At 38.8% G+C, this 12266-nt stretch overlaps 1 protein-coding gene across 1 annotated transcript; it reads left to right on the top strand.

Moving 5' to 3' along the window:
• The first annotated feature begins 250 nt into the window (after window positions 1–250).
• On the top strand, window positions 251–10307 carry MAGOHB (mago homolog B, exon junction complex subunit). Its single transcript, XM_005910095.2, has 5 exons — window positions 251–412; window positions 5775–5833; window positions 6478–6588; window positions 9107–9189; window positions 9953–10307. The coding sequence occupies exons 1-5, from the start codon at window positions 319–321 to the stop codon at window positions 10050–10052; spliced, it is 447 nt and encodes a 148-aa protein (XP_005910157.1). The 5' UTR covers window positions 251–318; the 3' UTR covers window positions 10053–10307.
• Window positions 10308–12266: the final 1959 nt, after the last annotated feature.

Raw genomic sequence — 12266 nt, 5'->3', positions numbered from 1 at the left:
CTTTTAATTTACAACTTAGAGCAACTCCGAACTTAGTTCGGAGGCCATGGCAAATGTTTTCATATTTTATCACTTGTGCTTTCCCAATATAATATGATCTAACTAATTTTGAAAATAATATGACCTTAGTAAAGCAAAGTTCAGGTCGGTGCAACGCTGCCCCACCGCACCCGTCTCCCACCCGCTTTTCTCTCGGGCCGAGGGAGGCTGAAGCGGCGCGCCTGCTGTGACGTGTACTCATTCTTGGGCGACTGACGTCACTACCAGGCGCCGGGAGTCACGTCGGCCGGTCCTTCGGCGGGCTTTTCGGGGACAAAGATGGCTATGGCCAGCGACTTCTACCTGCGCTACTACGTAGGGCATAAGGGCAAGTTTGGACACGAGTTTCTGGAGTTTGAGTTTCGGCCGGACGGTGAGTGGAGGAGCGGCGGCTGCCGCTACTGGGAGTGATGCTGAGCAGGGGAGAAGAGAGGCGGAGAGGCCGCGAAGGAGGCAGGGTGGGTGGGTGAGCTTGCTCAGGCTCGCGAGTGTACGGTTGGGTCCAGGAGCTTAAAAATGTAGGAAGCGTGGATTGGTTTAGGGGAATAAAAGAGAATCGGTGTCAATTATTTCAGAAAAGCCTATGCTGCCTTTGATCCTAAAGTTCAAACTATAGTAATCAGAATTCTAGAATCAGTTCACCGGAAGGGACCTTAAAGGCCTTCTAGTTAATCAACCTAATACTTGGACATTTTTTGAAAACATCCCCACCGCGCGGTGGACCCTTGGACGCTTAAAATCTTCCTGTAAATAGTAATTTTCAGACGGCCCATTCATCCTGAATGAATTTACTCATTCAGGCACTGTATGGAAGGCAACAAGTCGAGAAAAGCAAATGAGTCCTGCTCTGAAGGCGGGAAGGCCAACGTGTAGAAAAACGAGTGTAATGATGTCTTTCGGGTGCTTAAATACAGTTGTTCTCTATTGGATGCATTAAGACTATAAGAGGGGGCGTGGTTAGTTCTGCAAAAAAGAGTCGGAAATCTTTCGAGAAGGCGACAGCGACAGTTGAGATGAGTATTGGAATGAGAGGACATATTTTCTTGGTCTCAGGGAAAAAAGGAGTCAGACTCCTGAGCGCCCTATGAGCGGGGAAGGAGGGGGGAGGGGAGGTGAAACTGCCAGTTCCCCAAGAAGTATGCAGCAAATTCTACATTTTTAAAACTAATTCTCTTTAGATAGTTGTACTGTATATTGAACTGTTATTGTAACAACAGTAATCCAACTGCATAGACTGTGTTTTTGAATGCGTGTTATGTGCTGGGCAACACGTAAAAACAAAAATAGAGGGTACAGTAGTGCATAAGACGTTTTCATTCCCCTCAAGGAGTTATATCTTGGTGGATAACATAAACATAAAACTAAGTGTAAAGCTATATGCATATTAGGTGCTGTGTTCATGCTTTGGACAAAGTTCTGGGAGAGTATGCAAGAAAAATTAGGGGAGGATCACATACTAGGAAAAGGGAAGAATATCAGACATGTCAGGTAGAAGTCAGGGTAACTACATTCTGCAATTATTTGGGGACCTTAATCATCCCTAATCTTCCTGGTTCCCCTCAGGTAATTTCTAAATTTAGCTCAGGAGCCAAATTTACTTGAATTCTCTTTAACTTTTCTTTCTTCGGACTTCCTTGGTGGCTCAGATGGTAAAGCATCTGCCTACAATGTGGGAGGCCTGGGTTCAATCCCTGGGTTTATACTGTCTTCAGGGTCTTGGCTCGTGAACAGCTTTTAGCTGGTCCGTGTCAATTTTAGCCAGTCACATGGATTAAGCAGTCTTTTCTTAATCTTCAGTTCAGTTCAGTCTCTCCAACTCTTGGTGACCCCATGGACTGCAGCAGACCAGGCTTCCCTGTCCATCACCAACTCCTGGAAGCTAAGTTCAAAGTCATGTCCATTGAGACAGTGATGCCATCCAACCATCTCATCCTCTGTTGTCCCCTTCTCCTGCCTTCAGTCTGTCCCAGCATCAGGGTCTCTGCCAGTGAATATTCAGGACTGATTTCCTTTAGGATGGACTGGTTGGATCTCCTTGCAGTCCAAGGTACTCTCAAGAGTCTTCTCCCAACACCACAATTCAAAAGCATCAGTTCTTCCACACTCAACTTACTTTATAGTGCAACTCTCACATCCATACATGACTACTGGAAAAACCATAGCTTTGACTAGAGGAACCTTTGTCAGCAAAGTAATGTCTCTGGTTTTTAATGTCTCTGGTGCTGTCTAGGTTGGTCATGACTTTTCTTCCAAGGAGTAAGCATCTTTTAATTTTATGGCTGCAGTCACCATCTGCAGTGATTTTGGAGCCCAAGAAAATAAAGTCTTACACTGTTTCCCCATCTATTTTCCATGAAGTGGTGGGACCAGGTGCCATGATCTTAGTTTTTGAATGTTGAATTTTAAGCCAACTTTGTCACTCTCTTCTTACACTTTCATGAAAAGGCTCTTTAGTTCTTTGTTTTTCTGCCCTAAGGGTGGCATCGTCTGCATATCTAAGGTTATTGATATTTCTTTCGGCAACCTTGATTCCAGTTTGTGCTTTATCCAGCCTGGCATTTTGCATGATATACTCTACATAGAAGTTAAATAAGCAGGGTGACGATATACAGCTTTGATGTACTCCTTTCCCAATTTGGAACCAGTCTGTTGTTCCATGTCTGGTTCTAACTATTGCTTCTTGACCTGCATGTAGATTTCTCAGAAGGCAGGTAAGGTGGTCTGGTATCCCCATCTTTTGAGGAATTTTCCACAGTTTGTTGTGATCCACACCATCAAAGGCTTTGGCGTAGTCAATAAAGCAGAAGTAGATGTTCACGTACTGTTGAAGCCTAGCTTAGAGAATTTTGAGCATTACTTTGCTAGCGTGTGAGATGAGTGCAATTGTGCAGTAGTTTGAACATTCTTTGGCATTGCTTTTCTTCGGGATTGGAATGAAAGCTGACCTTTTCCAGTCCTGTGGCCACTGCTGAGTTTTCCAAATTTACTGGCATATTGAGTGCAGCACTTTCACAGCATCATCTTTTAGGATTTGAAGTAGCTCAGCTGGAATTCCATCACCTCCACTAGCTTTGTTCATAGTGATGCTTCCTAAGGCCCACTTGACTTTGCATTCCAGGATGTCTGGCTCTAGGTGAGTGATCACACCATTATGGTTATCTGGGTCATGAAGAACTTTTTTATATAGTTCTGTGTATTCTTGCCACCTCTTCTTAATATCTTCTGCTTCTGTTAGGTCCATACCATTTCTGTCCTCTATTGTGCCCATCTTTGCATGAAATGTTCCCTTAGTATCTCTAATTTTCTTGAAGAGATCTCTAGTGTTTCCCGTTCTATTATTTTCCTCTATTTCCTTGCATTGATCACTGAAGAAGGCTTTCTTGTCTCTTCTTGCTATGGAAGAAGTCGGCATTCAAATGGGTATATCTTTCCTTTTTTCCTCTGCCTTTAGCATCTCTTCTTTTCTCAGCTATTTGTAAGGCCTCCTCAGACAGTCATTTTGCCTTTTTGCATTTCTTTTTCTTGGGGATGATCTTGATCACTGCCTCCTGTGCACTGTCACAAACCTCTGTCCATAGTTCTTCAGGCACTCTGTCTATCAGATCTAATCCCTTGAATCTATTTCTTACTCTTACTGTATAATCGTGAGAGATTCGATTTAGGTCATACCTGAATGGTCTAGTAGTTTTCCCTACTTTCTTCAATTTAAGTCAGCTCCCAGTCTTGTTTTTGCTGACTGTATAGAGCTTCTCTTCTTTGACTGCAAAGAATATAATCAATCCAATTTCCGTGTTGACCATCTGATGATGTCCATGTATAGAGTCTTCTCTTGTGTTGTTGGAAGAGGGTGTTTGCCTCTTCCAGTGTGTTCTTTGGGCAGAACTCTGTTAGCCTTTGCCCTGCTTCGTTTTGTACTCCAAGGCCAAACTTGCCTGTTACTCCAAGTGTCTCTTGACTTCCTACTTTTGCATTCTAGTCCCTTATGATGAAAGGGACATCTTTTTTAGGTGTTAGTTCTAGTAGAAGGCCTTGTAGGTCTTCATAGAACCATTCAACTTCAAGTTCTTCAGTGTTAGTGGTTGGGGCATAGACTTGGATTGCTGTGATAATGAATGGTTTGCCTGGAAACAAACAAATCATTCTGTCATTTTTGAGATTGCACCCAAGTACTGCATTTTGGACTGTTTTGTTGACTATGAGGGCTACTCCATTTCTTCTGAGCGATTCTTGCCTCCAGTAGTACATACACTGGTCATCTGAGTTAAATTCACCCATTCCAGTCCATTTTAGTTCGCTGATTTCTAAAATGTCAATGTTCACTCTTGCCATCTCCTGTTTGACCACTTTGAATTTACTGTGATTCGTGGACCTAACATTCCAGGTTCCTATGCAGTGTTGTTCTTTACAGCATCGGACTTTACTTCCATCACCAGTCACATCTACAACTGGATGTTGTTTTCACTTTGGCTTCGTCTCTTCATTCTTTCTGGAGTTATTTCTCCACTCTTCTCCAGTAGCATATTGGGCACCTACCGACCTGGGGAGTTCATCTTTCGTGTGTCATATCTTTTTGCCTTTTCATACTGTTCATGGGGTACTCGAGACAAGCATACTGAAGTGGTTTGCCATTCCCTTCCCCAGTGGACCACGTTTTGTCAGAACTCTCCAGCATGACCTATCTGTCTTGGGTGGCCCTACAGGTCATGGTTCATAGTTTCATTGAGTTAGACAAGGCTGTGTTCCATGTGATCAGTTTGATTAGTTTTCTGTGATTATGGTTTTCATTCTATCTGCCCTCTGATGGATAAGGATAAGAGGCTTCTTAATCTTCGATTGAGTATTTTCAGGGAAGTTTCATTTCAGAACAGTAGTTCTCATCTGCCACCACTGTTTGACAACCTTTCTATCAGTAATAATGAGACCCAAAGACAGCAGTTCCTTAGAGATTCACCTTATTAAGATAACCTATCATTTTAGAGGATCTGGATCACGTAACAACTGTACCTAGGCAACTGAACAGCCATGAGGAGAAGCGTACATCAGGGAGTATATCAACATTCAATGTAAATCAGAAAACAAACTAGCCAGTCTTTATTTGGAAGCAGCATGTAGTTTGTATTGTTTTTTAATTACAGTTCTAAAATAGTAGCATTACCATAATACATTGAATTGAAGGAAAATAAATGAAAACATTTTGGAGTCGTGAGGAAGGCGTGTATATTGGTACAAAGTAGATTTAAGTCTGAATCTTGTGTGACTCTGAGCAAGTTACTTTCTGTTTTTCTTAACTGTGAATAGGTGAGAGAATGAAACCTACTTTTTAGGGTTGTTTTACAGATTAGATTAAGTGCTCTGGGTAACTCAGCACCAATAAGACATAAATAAGACAATCACACAATAAAGTAAGGTAAACTTTAAAAGAAACGTTAATTCTTTTTTCAGATTCCCTATTTAAATCATGATGTTGCTTAAGAAAATGGGTTTTGAAAATGACCCTCCTATTATATGAAATTGTATTGAAGGCATGGAGTATAAACAGTTGATTGGCTTCAACTTCAGCCAGCTTAACAGCAAATGCATATCCAACATTGATCTTATACCAGGAGGGAGGAAATATTAATAAAAGTAGTATAATATAGTTTTTACCTTCAAAATTGCTTATGATGTCCTTTCTTTATTATTTTTTTTAGCAGTTTTTGCTGTTAACAGATTGAATTTTTTTGTACTTCCTACAGGAAAACTTAGATATGCCAACAACAGCAATTATAAAAATGATGTCATGATCAGAAAGGAGGTACGTTCTTTTCAGATGTCTAATTTTTTTGCATTAAGCCTGTTTTCCTCATGTCTGTGTTTTTACTTACCTATTTAAAGTACAGGTAAGGCTATAGAGAAGAGGCTGATTTATAGATTGAAAAAGGATTCTTTGTAGCATCTATAACAGCAGAAGAATCAATCTGAATATATTAAGTTGTAGTCCCACATTTGAGCATATCAGTTAATTCATTTTATAATTAACTTGGTCTTTTTACTCTGCTCATTATTTAAAAATAATTGACAATCATGTTTTAAACACAGGATGCATTTTAGATGAAAGTCTCACAAGTTAGGTATAAGAAAGAGTTTACCGCACTCTGATGTGTATTTGCATTTGTCACTGTTCACCTCACAAATTTTGTCTTAACCACTCAGAGATATTTGATACAAGGTTTTAAGGAGGGGATAATGATACGAAGAGGGAAAAATGCGTTTTAAAGGAAAGGGCAAGAGAGTGAAGAAAAAGCAATAAGAAAGATGAATGATTCTCCCCTTTTAGAATCAGAATTAAATTTTTCTCTAATGTTCTATTTGAATACTTAGGCTTGGTAAGCACGTTTTATTATTTCTTTCTAAGTTGTGTCAAGACGTAGACCCTGACGTTTTATCCCTTGCTTTCAGGCTTATGTACACAAGAGTGTAATGGAAGAACTGAAGAGAATTATTGATGACAGTGAAATTACAAAAGAAGACGATGCTTTGTGGCCTCCCCCTGACAGGGTTGGCCGGCAGGTTTGTAGTTAATAATTCTTTAAACGCATAAATTGTAAACATTATTAATAGAATTGTTCTGTTTTTCCTTATTTGTCTAGAATAGATCCTCATTAAATCTTAGATTTTTTTCATCTAGTAGGCACCTGGTAAATGGTTTATAATTGGATTTCACTTTCCATCAATTTGTGAGCTACCTCCTAGTAATAAAGAAGTCAGTTTAGACATCTTTCTGAACAGTCTTCTCTGCAGCCACCGCAGCTAACCTTAGGATGTTTTCACAGTATTAGGATTAATTTCCATTATAGGTTAAGTACTTTTATTAGGACTAATGAGGTCTTGCCTGCATGTATGCTCAGCCTTGTCTGACTCTTTTTGATCCCATGAACTGTAATCCACCAGACTCCTCTGTCCGTGGGATTTTCCAGGCAAGAATACTGGAGTAGGTTGCCATTTCCTCTTCCAGGGAATCTTCCCGACCCAGGGATCAAAGCCAAAGCCGTGTCTCTTGCATCTCCTGCACTGGCAGGCAGATTCTTTACCACTGGCACCACCTGGGAAGCCCAGTGAGTTCTTAATAAATAATAAAAATATGTAGAAAAAAACACAAATGTTTGTTAAATTTGAGAATTAGGATTCTCACTATGAAAAATTCACTTTCTCTAGATATACAACTTTGAAAATTCTTATTTGCTTCTTTACACTCCAGAGAGAGATTTGATTGGTTTCTTTGTTCAAACTGACCATTGCCTTTGCCTGTCATATTCCCTTCAGAAAAATTGGTATTTCTCAAAGGGCTGCTGAAGAGCTCTGAAGGCCTGATTTCACTCTGTAGAAAGACAGTTTGATTTCTGAATTGGGTCTTTTCAACTGCTGGAAGAATGAGATATGACTGCAGGAGGAAGAAACACTTAATTTCGCTTTTGTGTGTTCCTGAGGATTATACTCTATAACAACTTCTTTGACTAGAAGAAAATGTGGAGAATAGATGCTGATGCTCTGTAGCAGTAACTTAACGCTTCTATTTAAAGAAACATTATTAGGAAAGCAAAGGTAATAGTTAACAGTATTTATTGTATTTACTGTGAACACTTTTAAGAAGTAAATTTAAATCCCCATTTGTTTTAGACATATATATATGTATATATATAGGCATTAAAAATCAGAAACAACAGCAGCAAACCTTTTATTATCTCTTAGACTCAAGGAGAGAGCAGTGTTTTCATCTACCCACTTGATCATGTGTTCATGTGTTTTGGATAATGGGGAGGATTACTTATGCTCTTGAAGTTGTCTGTTGGATTTTTAGGTAAAAGATTTTGATTGCTTGAGAGTTTTAGTTAATTATCCATTCTGTGTGTGTGCCATGCTGCTGCTGCTGCTAAGTCACTTCAGTTGTGTGCAGACTCTGTGCAACCCCATAGACAGCAGCCCACTAGGCTCCTCTGTCCCTGGGATTCTCCAGGCAAGAACACTGGAGTGGGTTGCCATTTCCTTCTCCAATGCATGAAGGTGAAAAGTGAAAGCAAAGTCGCTCAGTCGTGCCTGACTATTAGCGACCCCATGGACTGCAGCATACCAGGCTCCTCCGTCCATGGGATTTTCCAGGCAAGAGTACTGGAGTGGGGTGCCATTTCCTTCTCCCGTGTGTGTACCATAAAGGGGCATGATTATATCTATTCTGATCAAATACAGAACTGGGAGTGTCTTTAATGGCATCTGTTAATTTAAACTGAAAACTCAATACAGACATAGCCTCTTAATTTTTCATTTTAGATTTGCAGATAAAATATGGAGAAAAATTTATACTTAATTTTGTACACTGGAAGCATAAATCTGTTTTATGCTGTTTTGTTTTCCTAGTTCTTAATTGCAATTGTTTTGTGAAGTCAAAAGAATATGAATCTTTCAGTTTTACAATCCAAGAGTTAAATATTAGTACCATCACGTATTAGTGGTTGCAAATACAAACAGTTTTTTTTTTTTTCTGCTTTTGAGTCTTGGGCTTCACATGTGTAACATCAGTCAATAAAGCTGACCGGAGAAGACAGGCTTTATTAGCCCAGTTTTGGGGATTACAGAGAATATGTTTTTAAAGTCCCTATCAGCAGGCCTGATACACAGTAGGTGCTAAATAGTGCTATTATTAACATTATGCAGTTTATTTGTAGAGCCTGGTAGAAAGGATAAATGTATTTGTATTTATTATATTAAAAATAGGCTTAAACCCATATTATTAGTTTTTATTGACATCATAAGAAACATTTCTGTGTAACTCTGAAGTCTGTCATTCATTCGATAGCATCTTCTTTATGAGATCTCGGAAAGCATTTCTTGATTCATCCTAATACTGGGGAACTCTGAGGAGTTGATGAGATTTTTACTTTACAGACATAGTTTATAGTTAACAAATTGTTTCTTTTTTATTTTTACCCCCTCCTCTATTATGGCTAGAAAACTTGCAGCTAAAATCGGGACCTCTTGGTTGTAAGAGGTGAATTTTTACATTAACTACATTTCTCTGTTTTATTTTTTTCAGGAGCTTGAAATTGTAATTGGAGATGAACACATTTCTTTTACCACATCAAAAATAGGTTCTCTTATTGATGTCAATCAGTCAAAGTGAGTATTAAAAGCATTAATAAAAGTTAAAGCATTTTGACTAAATTGACATGATTTATTAGAGAGGCTCATTTTAGAACCATAGCCAGTTTGTTGAGATTACTGTAATTGTATCCTGTAGCAATTTATTATGTATGTGTAATCCTCATTTTTATATTAGTGAAGACTTGTTATCAAAGAAGTTAACAGTGTATTTTACTGATTGCCAAAAAATCTTTGTCTGGATGCAGCCCCACAGAATTTAAAAGAAATCCTTCTTGAATATCTCAGCCTTATTAGTTCCGTGTGACATCATTTGCCTCCTTGGGTTTAATACTTGAAAGAAATGGAGAAAACACAGATATAGCTTAAGTATGGCTGTAGCGATATGTGCCTTCCCAAGCTCTGTGTGTGACAGATACCTCTTACTATTATCTGAAAAATCTCTCTGCCTCCTACTACTTCTTTCCACTCTTTCCCCTCAAAATGTTCTTTTAGTGTTATTTTCAAGTTATCAGCATAACTTGTAATAACTTACTTGTTTGCTTAACTGGTTACAGTGTAAAAGAGAGATAGGACTTTCAGAGAAAAGTTCAGAGAAAAGATAAAGATAGAAATTGTCCAGTACATCAGTTATATTAATAGTTATCAGAAAATCCTTTCTCCTCAGTTCCTTTAATTGTTTTTGGTTTTTGGTCTCTGTTTTGTTTTAAGAATTAATTTATATTATTATGTTGTTTTCATCCTTGGAATAAAAAAGTAACTTTTATCTTTTAAATTTTAGGGATCCTGAAGGCCTTCGAGTATTTTACTATTTGGTACAGGACCTGAAGTGTTTAGTGTTTAGTCTTATTGGATTACATTTCAAGATTAAACCAATCTAAACTATATGTTTTTTGAAACTGGGTTTATATTTAATTAAGGGGTGGGTGAGGGAGGATTTGTTCATTTATAATATTGGGGGTTGTATGAATGTGAAGCAAACTTTTTTGTATGCAAATTGAAAATAAGACAATATCTAAGCAGGCTTAATTGTTATCTTCACCTAGTCCAAGTGGGTTGAGCAGTCACCACACATTAAACTGTAAATAAAAGCCACCTTTTGTTGAAATTTTGCTCCAATAAAACATCACAGCCTGGATGGAGAGTGCTTTTGGTTCTTCAGAAGGCCAGATCTCTGATTCATTTTAAAGATGAAAATTGTTCTAGAAGGTGTATCCTATGACAGAGGATCTTTTATGTAGAAGCATATAGCCAGATTCCCATCTGTTTAAAAGCAATTGTAGATCTCCCCTTGTTTCTGCCACACCTGACCAAATTTAATTTTTTGGTGCTCATAGAAGTTTATAGAAGCTTTTGGATTTTTTATGTTTGTCACAAACTCCTTAGGGGTTATTCACATTTAAATATTTTTGTATAAGCAGTGATTTCCTCAAGGTTACAAAGGTAAAGTCAGTATCCAAAGTTAGACACATCTTTAATTATGTGCCTATTCCCATATTTCACAATACACAGGTTTTGTATATCTGTGGGAAATAAATGAGTTCTCATTTCTACAAATTATTTAAAATTTGGACTTCCGTGTGTGTGCGTTTGTGTGTGTCTGTATTTACATCCTAACTCCTAATGAACACAAGTCCCAGTCATATTTCCCAGTTCCCTTCAACCTCTTTCTGATAGACTTGATTACTTTGCCTGTTAGTAACTCATACCCTGGTATTCTGTTACTTTTCCATCTGCACCTTCACTCTGAAAGTATGCAGTCCTGGCAGTCATCATCCACTTTGCCCAAAGATCAGTCAGGTCCCCTCTAGGGACCTTAGGGTGGAAGAACTGGGGTCTGACAGCTAGCCAGGGCTCTGGAGCAGCTAGACTAGAGCAACTCTGGTAAACTTCTGTGCAATAATAGAGATGCTGTCTGTATGAGCAGTCCAGTAGGGTAGCCACTGGATACTGCACGTGGCTACTGAGTAGTTGAGATGTGGCTAACGTAACTGAATTTAGAGTCATTTTAATTAAAAGTAATGTTTTCCAATGTTTTATTATGAAAAGTTTCAAACATAGAAAACTTAAAAGACCCATATATGTCAATTTAGATTCTATAACATTTTTCCTTTACTGTAAGAAGTCTAAGTCATGTCCTCTTGTTGGATTTTTCATTTACAGATGAAATAACAGGCATAATTGGTGCCAGTAGACTTTTTTTTAGTGCTATTTAATTTTTAATAGGTTGAGATAGCCAAATGAGGCTGGTGGCTACCCTTTGGATAGTGTAGCTCTGGAGCACGGCTTGGTCGCTTGTTTACTGTGGAGCGCCTTAAAATGCATATCCTCTTCTGGTTTGCCATGCAAAGTCACCTGGTCTCCAAACCACATCTGTGAAAGACTATGCTGTACTCCCCTTCAGGTTGCTTATATGAAAACAAGCATTTCTATTCAAGCTGTAGACCCTGATGAGTGTGCAGTATAAAACCATGTTACACTGGATGTCAGCTTCAAGGAGAAAAGGAGAAAACTCCTGTGGGCCCACAATTTTTCGTTGCTCCTCAAAATATTCATTCTGTGGGTCCTGTTGAATAAGGTAATCCACTCAGGACTGAGCAAGACTGCAGAGAATTAGTCCTTGGATGAGAAAGTCTTTAATGTGTTAACTCTGTCCTCATTCATAACTTCCCCCAGGCTTCCCTGGTTGCTTAGTGGTAAAGAATCCGCTTGTCAGTACAGGAGGTGTGGGTTTGACCCCTGGGTTGGGAAGATCCCCTGGAGAAAGAAATGGCAACCCACTCCAATATTCTTGCCTGGAAATTCCCATGGACAGAGAAGCCTGGTGGACTACTAGCCATAGGATCACAAAGAATCCGACACAACTGAGGCAACTTACCACACATGCAGCGTTATATGACAATGAGGTTAAAAATTTAAAAAAATTAATGAATGACTTGAGGGTGAGCCTATAGTCCAAACCGTGTCATAGAGTAGCAAGAACTCTGAAGAATTAAAGTTCTTTATTATGGCACTGCTTCATGGAATTATTTTCCCTTTCAACTTGTGAATAGACTTTATCTCTTAGTGGCAGAGAATTGAATAGTTATCCAAAA

Source organism: Bos mutus, chromosome 5, assembly GCF_027580195.1.
Source record: "Bos mutus isolate GX-2022 chromosome 5, NWIPB_WYAK_1.1, whole genome shotgun sequence".
Classification (NCBI taxonomy): domain Eukaryota; kingdom Metazoa; phylum Chordata; class Mammalia; order Artiodactyla; family Bovidae; genus Bos; species Bos mutus.
This window is presented reverse-complemented; position numbering and strand designations above follow the sequence as displayed.